Source organism: Falco rusticolus, chromosome 11, assembly GCF_015220075.1.
Source record: "Falco rusticolus isolate bFalRus1 chromosome 11, bFalRus1.pri, whole genome shotgun sequence".
Taxonomy (NCBI): domain Eukaryota; kingdom Metazoa; phylum Chordata; class Aves; order Falconiformes; family Falconidae; genus Falco; species Falco rusticolus.
This window is the reverse complement of record NC_051197.1, coordinates 7,210,424-7,227,714: the sequence shown is the minus strand read 5'-3', so window position 1 is coordinate 7,227,714 and position 17,291 is coordinate 7,210,424. Positions and strand designations below refer to the sequence as shown.

General features: G+C 38.1%; 1 protein-coding gene across 3 annotated transcripts in view; it reads right to left on the bottom strand.

Moving 5' to 3' along the window:
- Positions 1-17,291, bottom strand: part of TUT4 (terminal uridylyl transferase 4) — a 49,881-nt gene that overhangs the window by 14,915 nt on the left and 17,675 nt on the right. For all 3 annotated transcript variants that reach the window (XM_037404828.1, XM_037404830.1, XM_037404829.1), the window contains exons 6-19: positions 15,343-15,431; positions 14,133-14,184; positions 13,275-13,344; positions 12,171-12,297; positions 11,053-11,172; positions 10,468-10,686; positions 10,161-10,335; positions 7,456-8,198; positions 6,778-6,928; positions 6,123-6,209; positions 1,747-1,850; positions 1,309-1,366; positions 1,111-1,214; positions 346-435 (exon numbers count right to left, since the gene is read on the bottom strand). In XM_037404828.1, the coding sequence (XP_037260725.1) occupies positions 346-435; positions 1,111-1,214; positions 1,309-1,366; positions 1,747-1,850; positions 6,123-6,209; positions 6,778-6,928; positions 7,456-8,198; positions 10,161-10,335; positions 10,468-10,686; positions 11,053-11,172; positions 12,171-12,297; positions 13,275-13,344; positions 14,133-14,184; positions 15,343-15,431 (2,189 nt within the window). The remainder of the gene's footprint in view (positions 1-345; positions 436-1,110; positions 1,215-1,308; positions 1,367-1,746; positions 1,851-6,122; positions 6,210-6,777; positions 6,929-7,455; positions 8,199-10,160; positions 10,336-10,467; positions 10,687-11,052; positions 11,173-12,170; positions 12,298-13,274; positions 13,345-14,132; positions 14,185-15,342; positions 15,432-17,291) is intronic.

Genomic DNA, 17,291 nt, shown 5'->3' with positions numbered 1-17,291 from the left:
CAGCTAGCTGGAAACTGAAAAAAATGAGTTTCCCTTTCATCAGCTTTCCCTTAAATTGAAATTTTTCAACAGATGGCAGAAGATACCAGGACAAAAGAACTTGATTCTGACACAATCAGATGGAGCATAGTCAGCTTAAGAAAGCGCTCTTCGTATTAACAGCATTCTACTGTCTCCTTTTCAGTTGGTATTAGCAAAAGGTGAACTCAGTGACTGTATGAGAAAACACTGTATTGTATTTCTCATGTATACCTCATCATGTATGAATCATAGAATCATTTAGGTTGGAAAAAACCTTTAAGATCATCAAGTCCAACCATTTTAAGTACCTTCTTTTTATATTACCTTTGCAAAAACTTTCATTGTATAGCCCAGATATTGCACTCTAGGATCAATAGCTGCATATGTAGCCAGCATTCTGGTGTTATGCTGTGCCTGGGAAAAGGGAGAGGAAGAAAAAAAGGAAAATCAAACAGGTGTTTCATGGTAATTTCTGGTTAATTACAATATAGTCTGCAATTCAAGCACATGAGATGCATAATACATTTGGAGGGCAAAAAATCACAACAATATCCTGTGAAATTCATCCAATGTTTCCTGCACAAGCATAACTGAAAGGTGTAATCAGGACAGTATTAATGCAGTAACAACAGTAAGAACCTTGGAAAACACCAACAAAAAAGCAAGTCCGTAAGATGACACACACTGGAACACATTCTACAAATTGCATCTTCTTCACAGGTGAATGTGAGCCCATTACATAAGAAACAACACAATTTCATTGTGCTAGATGTAAGCTGGGATGAGATGTATTATTCATGACGGCAGAAAGGCCATGGCGAATCTGGCACAAACAGCTTTTCAGAAGCATTCACAAAAATGCTTTGTGTGCCACGATGCTGCTCTGCCATCAGGTTATACAGTTACTTAGGTTGGGCTGAGGGTGCGAGCCACTGAATTTAAATAATGTAGGGGGGGAAAAATCCCCAAGCACATAAAAGCATTTTAATTCTGGTTTCAAAATTACTCCCTCAAATGATTATTTGGATGAGTTACAATCAATCAAAAAGCTTTCTTTAAACACAAAACCAAACACAAACAGATGCTCACCAGCGTATTGTATAAACTGATATCTCCTTCTAAGCCACTTCGTCTGTGTTCAAATTTTACTATAGGCACTTTGGCTGTTGTTATAGGCAAGATGTTTCTCAAACCTGGGGAAGCAACACTTTAGTACATAAAACATTTCCATTAACTACATATATAGTAAATGTAAATACAAAACAAATAATACTTTAAAACACCTACCTGGATGCTTCTTAAGAACTTTTGCCAAACCTTCTATTATTTCTTTACAGTTTAGTTTCTAGGAAAAACAAATATCACAGCTTCAGATGTTAAAACATGATCCTATCCCAACAAGCACATTTACTATCAAACATTTATTTCATAGAGGAAAACCCTATGCACAAAAAGAAGTAAGCAAGAAGCCAGCACATGAATTTAGGTAAACTGGTGACTCCTATTCTCTATCTGGACATCTACAGTACACTAAATGTGTGTCTATAGAGCATTAAAAGTAAAACATAGGCTACATCTTGCTTCAATTGTACAGGGTGCAACAAGCCAACATGCTACTAGCAAAATCCTGCCTTTTCTGTGTACAGAAATCTTAACTGAATTTAAAAAAACTTAAAGAACTCTTGAATTTAAAATAGTAAATTTTATCAATTTTAAAACTCTTACCTCTGCATTTTCATGACCTTCCAATGTCATGCAGATATCTAGATCACTGTCCCGAAATCCAAATCCATTCTTTGAAGAGCCAAACAAGCAAAGCCTGGCTTTGTCTGATCAAAAGAGTAGATAAAAAAAAAAAAGATAAATTCTTTTACAGTTGAATGGTTAAGTGCTTACTATGGAATACTGCTTAACTGAGATGTGCAGATGCCCATAAAAAATGAGCTTTAAGACAGAGCTTACAACGTCACCTCTAAGACTTCACCTTTGATAAGAGAGGAACATTAATACTTTAAAAATTATTTATAGAAAATAAGACCCATACACTTTTTATGAGCGAGGTATGTTACAGAGTTACTATAACCATTAAATGGCATCTCTAAACGTGGCACGATATTTTGTGGTATGCAACTGCACTTTCCTGTTTTAATTAAATCTAAATTAGCACAGCTGAAGTACTTTGATGCCAATGCCCAAAGCATGGCCAACAAACAGGAGGAGCTGGAAGCCGTCATGCAGCGGCAAGATCATGACATAATCACCACCACAGAAACATGGTGGGATAACTCACATGACTGGAGTACTGCAACGGAGGGTTACAAACACTGCAGAAGGGACAGGCAAGGAAGGAGACACAGTGGGGTAGTAGCTCTGTATGTCAGGGAGTGCTTCGACTGCCTAGACCTGAATGATGGCGACAGTAGTGTTGAGTGTTTATGGGTAAGAATCAGTGGGAGGGCCAACACGGCAGATATCCTGGTGGGAGTCTGTTACAAACCACCCAACCAGGATGAAGAGACAGATGAAATATTCTACAAGCAACTGGGAGGAGTATCAAGATTGCTAGCCCTTGTTCTCATGGGGGACTTCAACCTAGCAGATGTCTGCTGGAAATACTACACAGAGCATAGGAAACAGTCTAGGAGGTTCCTGGAGTGTGTGGAAGAGAATTTCCTTACACAGCTGGTCAGTAAGCCAACCAGGGCAGATGCCCGATGGACCTGCTGTTTACAAACAGGGAAGGACCGGTGGGTGATGTGGTGGTCGGAGGACATCTTGGGCATTGTGATCATGAGATGACAGCTTTCGATTCTCAGAGAAATAAGGAGGGGGTCAGCAGAACCACTGCCTTGGACTCCTTGAGGGCCAACTTTGGCCTGTTTAAAAGCTTGGCTGACAGAGTCCTGTGGAAGATAGTTCTGAAGGGCTAAGGGGTCCAGGAAGGCTGAAAGGCTACTTTCTTGAAATAGCCTTAAAGGCACAGAAGCAGGCTGTCCCCATGTGCCAAAAGACAAGCCAGCAGGGGAGAAGACCAGCCTGGCTGAAGAGAGAGCTTTGGCTGGAGCTCAGGGAAAAAAGGAGAGTTTACGACCTCTGGAAGAAGAGGGAAGCAACTCTGGAGGACTTTAAGGGTGTTGTGAGGTTATGCAGGGCGAAGGTTAGAGAGGCAAAAGCCCAGCTAGAATGCAGGCTGGCCGCTGCTGTAAAAGATAACAAAAAATATTTTTACAAATATATTAGAAACAGAAGGAGAGCCAAGGATAATCTTCATCCTTTATCAGATGTGGCGGGGATGATGAAAAGGCTGAGGTACTTAATGCCACCTTTGCCTCAGTCTTTAATAGCAAGACCAGTTACCCTCAGGGTACTCAGCCCCCTGAGCTGGAGGACAGGATGAGGAGCAGAATGAAGTCCCCACAGTCCAGGAAGAAATGGTTAGTGACCTGCTGCTCCACCCAGATGTGCACAAGTCTATGGGACTGGATGGGATCCAATCGAGGGAGCTGGCAGAATTACTCATCAAGCCACTTTCCATCATTAATCAACAGTCCAGGAAAACTGGAGAGGTCCCAGAAGACTGGAGGTAAGCCCATGTGACACCCACCTACAAGAAAGGCAGGAAGGAGAATCCGGGGAACTACAGGCCTGTCAGCCTGACCTCGGTGCTGGGGAAGGTTGTGGAGCAGACCGCCTGAGTGCAATCAGGTGGCACATGCAGGACAATCAGGGCATCAGGCTCAGCCTGCATGGGTTTATGAAAGGCGGGTCCTGCTTGGCCAGCGTGATATCCTTCTATGACAAGGTGACCCACCTAGTGGATGAGGGAAAGGCTGTGGATGTTGTCTGCCTGGACCTCAGTAAAGCTTTTGACACTGCCTCCCACAGCATTCTCCTGGAGAAACTGGCTGCTCATGGCTTGGGCCGGGTGTATGCTATGCTGGGTTAAAAGCTGGCCAGACGGCCGAGCCCTAAGAGTGGTAGTAGGTGGAGTTACATCCAGCTGCTGGCCTGTGATAAGTGGTGTTCCCCAAGGCTCAATATCGGAGACAGTTCTGTTTAGTATCTTTACAGACGATTGGGACAAGGGGATCAAATGTCCCCTCAGTCAGTTTGCAGACAACACCCAGCTGGGGGGGAGTGTTGATCCACTTGAGGGCAGGAAGGCTCTGCCGAGGGATCTGGGCAGGCTGGATTGATGGGCCAAGGCCAGCTGTATGAGGTTCAAGAAGTGCTGGGTCCTGCACTGGGGTCACACCAGCCCCACACAGTGCTACACAGGCTCGGGGCAGAGCAGCTGGGAAACTGCCTGGTGGGAAAGGGCCTGGGGGTGCCAATCAACAGCTGGCTGAACGTGAGCCAGCAGTGTGCCCAGGTGGCCAAGAAGGCCAATGGCATCCTGGCTTGTATCCAAAACATGTTGTGTGGCCAGCAGGAGCAGGGCAGTGATCATACGTACCCCTGTACTCAGCACTGGTGAGGCTGCACCTTGAATACTGTGTTTGATTTTGGGCCCCTCACTTACAAGAGGGACACTGAGGTGCAGAAGCGTGTCCAGAGAAGGGCAACAGCTGGTGAAGGGTCTAGAGAAAAAGTCTTACAAGGAGCAGCTGAGGGAACTGGAGGTGTTTAGTCTGGAGAAAAGGAGGCTTGGAGGGACCTTACTGCTCTCTACAGCTGCCTGACAGGAGGCTGTAGGCAGGTGGGGGTCGGTCTCTTCTCCCAGATAACTAATGACAGGGCAAGAGGAAATGGCCTCAAGATAAGCCAGGGGAAGTTTAGACTGGATATTAGGAAAAACTTCTTCACAGAAAGGGTGGTCAAGCATTGGAACAGGCTGCCCATGGAAGTGGTTGAGTCACCATCCCCAGAAGTGTTTAAAAAACACATATTCGCAGAGCTTAGCAACATGGTTCAGTGTTGGACTTGGCAGTCCTGTTTTAACAGTTGGACTTGATGACCTCAAAGGTCTTTTCCAACCTAAATGATTCTATGATTTTATAAATAATGTGCAAACCCAGTCACCAGTAGCTTTACTCCACAGGTAAGACAGAGCTACTCTTAATGTAGTCTAAGCAATATTTCTTGGTTTCACTCATACTTTATCTAGGTTGCATATTTTTCCAGTGACTAGGTAAATTTGGTCAATCAGTAGGTTTCTGTAACCATAACATACTGTTCAAGAAGATACAAGCAATAAGATTAATATACTTTATGGAACATTCTTTCCCAAATGTTTTGTTTATATTTTTGTTTGAAAGGCAGTAATGGAATCTATTTTCATTCTTGTAAAGCAAAGCAAAATTATCTAACTGAGAGGAAGAAACTTTTCCCTAATTGAAAAGAATAGATTTATCTGTTCAACTGAAATCAATGCCACGAAAATGTATGTAACACATATTCACAGATTTTTCCTAACCTTTAATAGTCAGAAATCTTCAGTGTTTCAAAGTTCTGTAACAGGTCTAAATGCACAGCTGCTGCCAGTAACTGGAGAGTGCAGCAAGTGCAATTCACAGTTCCTTGATCACAGGCCAGCTACAGCAGAACGGATGGCCTTCTGTGTAAAGCAATGGACTGGAATTCAGGAGACCTGGGTTTGGTACCTGGCTCTAGCACTGTTTTACAACACCAGCAAAAAAATCACTTTGCATCTCTGTGCCTTGACTTCCATCACTGCAGTAAGGTATTTTTGTCTATTTTATAAAAGGCATGTGAAGATAAACTCATTAAAATTTCTAAGCTACTTAAAAGACTGCTTACTAGGCAACAAAATTACTTGGCCCACAACTAGATAGACTTCCTGGCCAGGGCCTATTAAAACTTTCTTTTTGTCCTGACTGCAATAGTCCTGTATCTGTATTATTACTCTTGCAGCTCTTCCTCCACTCTAAGAAGGAATTTCTAAGGACATTTCCATGGAACAGCACTGAGGGATGTTCACTTTAGAAGTTCTGCAAGATAGCTTTAAATACAGAAGGAAAAAGAGATGACACTGCTTTAAGCAAGGAAAATGAGCAATAATGAGACAAATTACATCTTCGTGCTCTGGACAACATGAATGAAGAAAACATTATGAAGAATCACTACCTACTGTTACATACCATTATACTCTTTTCGAATAAATCTTTCCAAACTTGCCAGAATTTGTTCTCTGTTTTGTTGCTCAGATAAAGGAGGAGATAACTCATCTAAAGTAAAAAGTTAAAACACAGTCAGATGTGACATTCAGCTACCTCAAAATATTTTTCAGCTAATTAAAAGTATTGGATACCTTTTTCCTTATTTTGTTACATTTACTTCCCTTGAATATGTGTTTTTCCGTTTTATGATACCATTAGAGTTGTTAGGATTTTATTTCAGATGTCTGATTTTTCTGCAATTCAAACACACATTGGCTTAGTGGGCAGCTGGCATCCAGCCAAGGTTAACCACAGCACCCAGAAGGAGCCACAGAATTTGATATAGACAAAACGTAGTTTTGCCCAGAGACTAATTTCTGAGAACATTACTAAATTTTACAAGCCCAGTGAAAAATCCTGCATAGCATCAGTTTCTCAAATCTGTTTTAAGAATTTGATATCATAATCGTGGTTTATATGAAAATAAGAACACTGATCAATTTATAGCCTAGGGTAACCTGGAAGAGCTTCTTCCCACTGAACTTACTGGAATACGTAATTTAACCCTACAGGTTTTATTTTTTTCCAGATTACAGATCACAGTTTACAGTGGAATACAAACACTTTTCCAACTTACCAAAACATCTTTTACACACTATATCAAGTATTTCCCGAAATCTGTCAGTCATTGGTGGTAGTGGTTTTAGATCAATTTTCTTGAAATCCTCTGGGCAGTCATTTTTGGAATGTCCATCCCGTTTGCAGATGCTGCATACTATAGTTGGTGGCTTTAGGGGGAAGTGCACAAATGCAATTTTACTTACAAGGTAGTTCAACAGACCTAACATTTCCATGTAAAGCATGCAAGCAAGAACATTTAACATATGACCAGCAACTGAGCCTCTAAAAAGAACAGAAGAACATGGCTCAATAGGCTGCATTTAGTTCTCACAGTGCATAAAAGCAACTGGAAATTCTACAAGAAAGTAGGACAGGAAGGGGACAGGGGCAGGGGAAACACAAAAGAACAAAAAAACAGAACCTAGGATTTGTTTGGTTGGTTGTTTTGTTTTTTGTAGAAATCAGAAAGCTTTGCGTCAGATGGGGACAACAGCCCCTCTGATCCAAATGACTTACAGGTTTGGTGTTTTCCAGTCTTAAGTAACAGGTACTCTAAAAAGGCTGGAGCTACCATTCCTAACAGAGACTGAAACAATCACTGGGAGAATCCCATCATCCATCCACCCTTAGTTTAGTGATTTAGAAGTAAAAGCCCACTAATATATGACCAGCACTGCTTAAATACACAGCTTACCTTTCCTGAAGTAAAAATAAACTTATCAAACGCATAATGCATTTCTTCTGTAGAGAGTCTGCCTTCATCTTTGAGATCATGAGCTTCCACTGTTGCTTTGCAGTTGGGCGAGGTAGCTGGTGTGCCAGTGCACTTACTCTTCTGAGAAGACTCTGTTACCAAACTCTGTCTACTTTCAGCATCAGAAAATTCGTTACTAGAATTTGTGTCATAGGGCTGATGTTCACTACAGTTACAATGGTGGCTTAACTCATCTTCTGTTATACAAACTGAAATTTCTAAATCATCCCTCTCTTTTAGTGATTTTTGCTTTAATTCACAGCATTCATTAGAGACAAGGGATAAAGCTTCTTCTTTGTCTTCATCATAACTAGAGTCCAACGTTGAAAGTAGCAAAGGGTCTATGTTCTTGGAAGTACATCTTTTGGCTACAGCTTCTACCACTTCATTACATTCAAGTTCGTTCTCTGGTACGTTACATCCACTTGCTATATTTTGTTTACCTACACCTTTTTCCCCTTGTGGAAGGCAACAGTTGGCTACAGGCTCTTCAGATCTTGTGGATTTCTTATTATTCATTTTCCCTTTTTCTTTTTTCTTAGTATCTGGCTTGGATTTAATCCTATCTTTACTTTGTGGACATGCAAAATATTTATATGCTGTCCTAAAACGCTCCAGGATGTACTCAAATACCATCTGGCTATTTAGACTTCGTGCAACATTCCTCTTTAGTGCAAAAGGATCTAGGAAAAAAAAAAGAACAATTTAACTAGTAATCTTTAATTTCTACATTTCAGTAAAGCAGCTGAAATACCTAAGTTATAATACAGCAGTTAAAAAGAGATTCTTATAATATAATCCAGAATTGTATTTGGATATACTTAGAGAATGTAGGGCCCACAAGGTTTTTTTGGACTTCTTCCATACAAAACACAACACGTGTGGCCATGAATGGCTGGCTATCATAAACAACTCTAAATAGCGTTATTTTAAAAGAAAACCACAGGTATATTGTACCATTATATTACTGTCAATTTCTAAGCTAGAAATGAAAATTAACATACAAAAGTAAAATAAACATAGCTCTGCCTGAACTTTTTTCCTTCACTGAAGGAGGATTTGCATTTTCCTCAAGAAATTAATTTCTCTAAGCATAACATTAGTATTATAAGGATTATATGAACCAATCTCACCAGGTTTCATTCTTAGTCCTTCCTAGCGATTTCTAGACCAAACATGTTTTCCAAGTAAAAAGAGCACTTGCATAGTTGCTATAAGTTTGCCTGGGAAGATAGTATCAAACTGAGATTCTGTTACTTCACAATTTCAGTTACAAACTTAACATTAAAAAAACCCACCAAAACCAAAAGCAAAAATGAACAACGAACATAAAACAAACAAACAAAAACAACACAAAAAGACCAATAATAGCAGGTATCAGAACCAGAATAAAATCTGCTTTTTAAAATTATTTCCTGTTTCTTCCTCAATAATTTGCCCTTTTGTCTTACGGTTTTCATTTCCCACATACTGAATAAATGTTACTGTAGTTTTAAAACTCTCTAACTAAAAGTGATTGAAGGAAAGAATTGTGAGAGGAAATTAAAGCCACAGCAGTGATCTCAAAATGTACTACTCAACATGTGCCTCACCAATTCATTGCTTGTTTTCTTCCTTTCTACTTCTTGCACCTTACTGACTTGCCCTTCAATATACCTTTCTCTGTATATATACTCGTACTGTCTTTATGATTCTCTGACCTATTTCTCCTTGTCCTCTCCATCACCTCATGTGTGTTCCAGAAAAGCTAGTTCATCAACATCTCTAGAAAGTGTTCAAAAGTTATCTATGCATTTATAAAAATACCACCTTAAATGGTTTCTTAATCTTCCTCAAATACCCAGTTTCTCTATTCTTAAGGCCAATTCAGACTGCCATGCACCGCTCTGTGACTTTCCTTGTGAAGTATTGTTTACTTATTTTTCCGTGTTGAGGAACAGAAATAAAGACGTTTTCCAGTTATAAAGAAGTAATAGACAAAATTTTCTTTCTTTCTCTCCCCAACACACATAACGCAGGCTATATGTTCATCACCAAATTCATACGGTCTCACTCCCTGAAGAAAACAATTCCCTTCGCAGGATATGCAGGCCCTGAAGGATTGCCTATGACATGACATTCAGTTTCACAGTGTGGAAAAACTACCAACAGGGAAAGGGACAAGGAAGGGTGCTGGGGGCGTGGGTATTACTTTGATGGATTTGCTCCAGTTCACTGATCAGAGGTAACCTCTCTGCATTACGAGTCAGAGGAAACAAACTGATAGCTGGTAAGACTCAAAATACATTGCGGTTTTTGGAAACGCAGCTACAGGTGCTGAAAATTCATAATATCAGAATTATTAGAAAGGAATGAATAGTGGTTTCTAGAAAGAATGAAACATATAGAGATAAGAACAGAATGTAAGAAACAAACAAAATTACACTTTGTATTTCAAGGACCAGACTTGCAAAAAGTAGTACTAAACAGAAAATCTGTCTTTAAACAGACTAAATGCTGACAAAATCGAAAAAAATATTTTACTTTCTCCTCCAATTATTGATATTATTTATTTTCTAGACTTCTTGTGACAAATCTGGAAGTATTAGGTAAATAAAGATAATAATGCAGGACAACTACAGAACCAGAAAAGGGTATTATCCTACCTTCAATGGCTATTCGCCTTTTAGGCCAGTTTTTATTCTCTCTGGTTAAGAGTTCTTGTACCCGTATGCTGATGACATATTCCTCCAAAGCAAATTCCAGTGTGTAAAACTTCAACAGTTCTAACCACAGTTGCCCCAGTGAAACTTGGTGAGGAGTTTTGAATGCTAAGAGAGACTGAAAGACATGAACAAGAATGCAGTAAGAAATTAAAAGTTCCGTATTTTTTTTCCCTGGTTCCACGTTTGGAGATTAAAACAGGGATAAGAGATAGAATATGGTTTTAAGTGAAATAAAACCATGACTTACATTGCCATGTTTCTCCTTCGCATTACTTTGGTTGTCCACTTCTGAGCTTGTTACCTTCTTGCCACCACCTTTTTGTTGTTCAACTTTAGTTTTACTTTCTGCTCCAGCTGAGTTTTTTGCTGCACCATTTGTTGGTGGTTTGTACTCCCACCGTACAAACTCCTCTTCTATACCTTTCAGCTGGTGGTCATCTGGCCTCTTTGAATCAAAGCCTTCAATCTAACAAGAATTAAAAGTATCTCTGAAACATGACTGTATGTAATTAGACAACCAAAAGTTTTCAACAAAAGGTAACACTGACAATTGTGCTATTTATCCTTCCCAAGAATAACTGATGTCAGAGAAATAAATTCAGAAAATTAAGAGAAGAAAATGTTGGCCTCTTCTCCAAAATACAGCATGACACAATTGCACAGGCTATAGCAGCTGCCTTTTCATCAGGAATCAACTGTGTGAGGGTTAAGTCCCAGTGTTTTATTTACAAATTTCTTAGGCCCTTAAAGTTGCACATTTTATGACCTTGTAGAACACAAAAATAATGTCAGCAATGTAACAGTAAGGTTACTATATCACCAAGTCACTTACCCAGTTGCCCAAATAGGATGGCAAAATCCGTGGTTTCCTTTGTTGAAGAAAAAATATCACCATTAAGGCAAAGGAATATGAGGGAATCCCACCTTCAGCCTGACAGTCAATGTGACAGAGCTGTAAGAGAATAAATCATTAATTTTCTGACGTAACAGAAGCACTTTAATTTAAAATGTATTACAAAAGGACAAGTATTAAAGAAATGTGAAATACATGCTAGACTGAAACAAAAAATCCTTTATCTCAGAAACTGCAAATGTCATGCCTATCCACATACAGAAAAATGCAAATTACTGTAATTTGTACAGTGCCCTAAATTATACTATTATGTGTTATTCTCTTCGCTTTCATGACATTTTGTGATTGTGAGACACATTTATGTTCCTATCTAAAATTTCAGTCAACTATCAGGTATTTGTTACTATGTAATAGTTCATGTATGGAGATGGGGATTCTATGCATCTGGTTGTAATCTGACACTCATCTCTTCTATGGAAACTCGAGATACGTGATCCACATATTAGACTTTGAGCAGTTCTTTGTAGTTTCTACTGCTCCTACTTAAATATTGTACAACAGGATTTTTTGTAAAAACACCTTGCTAAATCAAGTAGCAATAACAACAACCATGCAATAAAGCCAGGACATTTTAAGTCAAGTATGGCCTGGCAGAAATTTCAGGACTGAATTACAAGACAGTTAAACACTGGCTGTGAACATTATAACTTGGTTCCCGTGATCACTGTTGACATCCATATGAAGTACAGCAGGGTATGACAACAGACCCTTTTTAGTGCAAGTTAACTTTTTTCAATGTAACCTCAGCAACAGGAAGTTTGCAAGACCCAACTGCTGTGAGGCTGGTTTTCAAGGATCAGTTAACTAGTTTTAAGTAACTAGTGTAATAACTTGCTAACAGAATAGTGGAAGCTTCATACATATTTACAGTTTCACATCAAAATCTTCGGTCTCATTCTGGCCTGTTAAGGTAAGAGGTGAATTATGACATGAAGTTCTTTTCTACAAACATGTTCATGGTATATTATACATTACATTGTATGTAGTGCTTAAAAAGAGGAAATAAACATAATTATCCTCAATATTTATAAACTTACTCTAGCCCAGTAGCGGAAAGCCAAAACCAAGGGAATAAGGACAGGCTCCAGTTTACCAAGTGCAGCCAGCAGGTCAGTTGTAAGGCAAGCCACATCATTTCTAGCACTTACTTTACATGTCAAACCACTGTAATTACAAATGTAAAACAGATAAAAAGAGTTATCACCTTGTGTATACAGATGATGCTTGGGGTGGGGGGAAGGTGGGTCATCATATCCACCATACTAAAAACATGCATCAGTGTCTCCCTATGTAAGAACCTGAACTTTTAAAACAAAAGCTACAGAATATAATCACATTTTCTTTACTCTTAACTCATCAGTTGGATCTATAACTTACCGAAGTTCAATTCAGCTAAAAACACAAAACAGCATTATGAATTTGCTCTAAGTTCTACCATTACTTAATTGTGCAGTCTTACACAACTCAAACTCCATGTATCTTCCACATACCAATTAAATAAACAAACACTTCAGGCCTCCTGCATATTAAGACTTGGTAAGTCTACAAAACGGCTTCCCTAAAAACTTCTGTTTTGCTTCTCAAATAATTATATCTATTGTCTTAGTACTTACTAGGCATTTGAATAATCTACAAACACAGGAAAAGATACACCCACCCTTGTCACATTTACTATTCTGGAGTTTCAAGCACATACTTCTAGCCAGTCAAAGCAACCTGGCCATCACACAGCAATCATGTTCCATTTTGGAGGTTGCCACTTCTTAGGAATGCACTGAAACTGTCAGGTGATCTGTCCTTTCTGGCAATGTGTATTATGTAAAATGTTTTTAAAGTCTTGGATTAAACTGCTCGCAGAAATTTTAAGTATCAACTGAAACCCATCCCACTCTGCCCCTACTTAACTTAAAGTAGAACTGGTATTTTCAGACTCCTACAACTAACAAGCTCTATGAAGTACAAAACCAAAGCTAAGCTTTTTTTCTAGATGGTATTTTTCTGTATGAGCAATTCCATTTTTACATGGATGTTAGCTAAATGTTACAGTAATGCTTCTTGTCAGGAGTGCAGGCAAGCAGCTGTTATGAACAAGCACAGCAGAAATAGGTATCTCATTAAAAATCCTTTTCAGTGACATGTACCTTTTAACATCTTTGCAGAAGACAACAGGAACTTTTGCATGGAAATCTGACTCCACATCTGAGTAGACAGCTAAGCAAGGAGAAAAAAAACCATGCTGTACAAAAGTCTTTTACAGTTTTCCCAACTGTGTCTTTAAAGCTATTACATTTATACCACGCTTTTAAGAACAACTCAAATTAAGTGCTGCATAGTATGCATACAGTATGCAGTATTTTCTGGTTACTTTTGATGGTCACCACAAGTATCACACAGCCAGAAAGAAGAAAAAAAAGAAAAGCCTCCGTCAGGAAACTGAGCTGGTATCTCTTCTAGAACCTTTCTGTCTTTACAACATTTGAAAGACACAAGGTTGAATCTCTGACAAACCATTGGGATAGTTTGAAAACCCCTTATGGAGCTGACCTATCAAAATTTCCCGAAGGATCAAAAATGCTATGCTACTTGTGTCACTTGGTTCAAGATGTGCAGGTCACAAGGTTAGGTTACTTCCTGACAGAATAAGGAGGCAACAAGTTTCACAAGTTTTGTAATAGTTCTCACTGACACTCAAATGGACATGGAAACTGGCTTTCACATTTACTGCTTATAATTCCTCCTTCAAAGTTAAATATTTTTTGATCTGGCATCCAACACTATTACCATAAATTCTGGCAATCTGAACTAGACTGCCTGGGCTGCCACTCTCCTGCTGCAGGTTCTCATCTCTCACACAAGCACTGGTATTCATTAAAACAGCTCAGATACAAAAATGGATTAGTTTTCAACTGGAGTAAGTTTACAGACAAATTAAGTGTAAATACAACTGAAAAGCAGTTGGAATGTTAATTAAACAGAAATGAGATGCAACTGAAACTCACCACTGTTCTTCAAGATTTCAAGTACCTGTATCAGAACATCTGGTTGACTCATCTAAAATGAAAAAAATAGAGGTTACATTATTCAGACTAACCTATTTTATTTTGTTTAAAACTACTTAAGACTGCACAACTAGTAACACTCTGTTCTTTCACAAAATGAAATAATTTGTCAGTATTAATTAAAAAGTTAACAGTATCTGTCTGCACCATGAAAACAGGTAAACGCATTAGCCAGCTTTCTTTAAGCCTACAGCCTTTTTAGTTAATACTTCTGTTCTAGTTCCATATTAACAGACTCCATAAAGTTAAAACAAAATACTTGCCACATATTCAACAATTTCAATGTCAACATATGCCACTAGACATGCACAACAGTAAGAATTTAACATCAGTACCTTCCTAAGGGTTTTAAAAGGTTATAATTTCTAAATGTGTTTTCTTTCCTCCCCAGAAACCAACTTAAGTGTTTCAAAGATAAGATGTTAATAGTTCTAAGAAAAGCTAAAAATCAGCAACCCTTTGAGCCTTTGTGAAAAAGTGACAATTGTTTTAAAAAGGGCTCTGTTCTGCTTTCTAACTGCCATATCATTTCAAAGTGCTATGTGTAAGCATCTGCCTGAAACACATATCTTGAATTCCACCATAACACATACAGTCAAAAAAAAGAGCAAGTTCAGCAGTTGTGCCTGTAACAACGTGTGGCTAATATCACACACTAAATGTGAACCAACAACTTCAATGTTTAAAAGCAAGTTACACTGCTCTGCAGGAATTTTGCACCCCAGTAAACTGTGAACTGGGATGTGACATTTACTTGCAAGTAACTGAAACACAAAAAGGAAGATTGTCACTTTTAGCCCCACCTTTAAAAGGGTGGGTTGGGGGTGGGAGGGGGAATGAAGACCTACAAGTTTTACAGTCTGAATCACTAGCACATAAAAGCACACTTATCCAGAGTCAATTATCTTCATATTGCTTCAATGCTTACTCAGAAAATTTTTCAAAAAGGTTACCATGTTTGTCCAAAAAAACAGAACTGAAATTATCTACCAAGCAATAAAAACTATCCACTTGATTCAAAGCACATCTGACACCAAATCAAAGATTATATGCTTTGTGTTATTCTAACACCATAGGCCAAACAGAAGATGAAGGCAACGGCCTTGATTCAATAAACAGTCTTAGTTAATAAAAAATAATATCTACACACCTTAGGCGGGAATTTGATATCAATATTAACATCACTGGTCTTAAAAGCGAATCTAGTTAAACAGGAACCATACATCCTCAGTGAACAGTCTGGAAGAGAAAGAACAATTATTTACAAGCTAGTAAATAAATTATTCTTTAATGGACGATGCACACCTTGCTTTACATACCGTACCTCCCAAATGGTACTCCAAAATTAATTAATATTGAACCACTTTCTCACTCCCGTGAAGGCTAGTCATTTCCATAACACAGCAGCACAGAAGACATATAATTCAAATAGTGTAATTACCAAATATCCAAAACTTTTCAAGCTGTTTTAAAATATTTCTGCAATACAGCTTTAGTTTTGTTCGTTCTTAATATAAAATGAAATATAAAATAGTAACTGTCACCATCTCAGTGCAGGATTTTATTTAACAGCTTTTGTTAACTACAGCTTATTTCGCTTCAGCAGTTAGCCAATTATAAAATTCCTTGTTGGCTCATACACTTTTGTCAAAATTTTTTTTATATGTGCTACAATCTGCTAATTTCAATAGCAAGTTCCAATGCACAATTCATTACGAAACATGCATATAAAACATAACTTCAATATAATCCAAGACACAAAGTACAGTATCCATGTAGTGGTTTTGTACTTAATATTGTTCCTTACTGCAAAGATGTACAACCCATCTAAACTAATCAGAAAGTAACTATTCAGTAATAATATCATGAGAAATGTCATTCCACTCCATAAAGAGTAATTTATCCCACTTCCTGACATAAATTTTTAGATGAAAACTTTTCTGTAATATATATTAGGACTCTGACATATTTATGTCAGCTGAAAATCAAGACTATGCTCAGTCCCTTCCAAATCCAACACTCAAGTAATAATTTGCTTTGCTTTGTCTTATGCTAATATACCATCAGTGGAAAACTCAACAGTGTGTCAGAAAAGAAGTTTGCACTAGGAGCCACATATGGCAATACTAAAGAGCAAACAGATTAGCAAACCTCCACCCTACAAAGCCCTATTCTGTTCAGCACCTTATGTTGAAGCATACATTTAATGTAGCTCCTAAAACTAAAGCTACTCATCCTGCAGCAAACAAAATCTTTCTTACTACTGTATTCTCATAGACCAAAGAGAAAAAAGAAGTTATGTCTAAAATAAAAGGACCGTTTAGAATATCAACCCAGTTTCAATATTAAGTTTCATTCAATTAATCAAATTCAAGATTAAGTAAAAAGTTTGAAAACGTAGTTTTTGTCAATGAGATTAGTATCTCCTTCTGTTCAGATTCATTGAAAAACAAACCACTGCATAAAGTCAAAATTACCATGGCTCCAAAAGTCAGCTCTCAATCTCCCAGTGTATTAACTATAGGAGATGATGAGAAATCAGTGTAAAGATGCAAATATCAAATATTATTGTATTGTTGTATTACTTACATTATTTTATTTTCCAGTATCAGTATAAACTGGATTTGAATGTTTAATGTTCTATTGAAGTAACACACTGTACTTCTGAAGGGGGAGGAGGGGAAAGACTATAATTCATCTTATCTAGACAATTTTTACAAACTCTATTAATGCACTGAACTTTAATTGACCCACTGAAGCAGAGAAAAGGGACTAAGCATTTAACCTACTCAGACTTTTTTTTTTTTTTTTAATCAACATAAAGCACTCAAGGAAAAGGCAGATAAGGTATGATATTTATACGTAGTTAAGTAAATGTAGTATTTTGACCTATTTAAGACAGTTCAAGGGACTCTGGGAAGCTATAGTTGATCTCAAAGTACACCTCTCCTCACTTTAGGACCCATTAACCATAAATACACATGAGAAGAAATACCTGTCAAACAACAACCCTTGTTGATTTTAATGACTTGTTTTAATGAACAGTTACTGATTAGTACCTGCAGACATTTTAGATCACAATTAAGCACTGAAAATGTC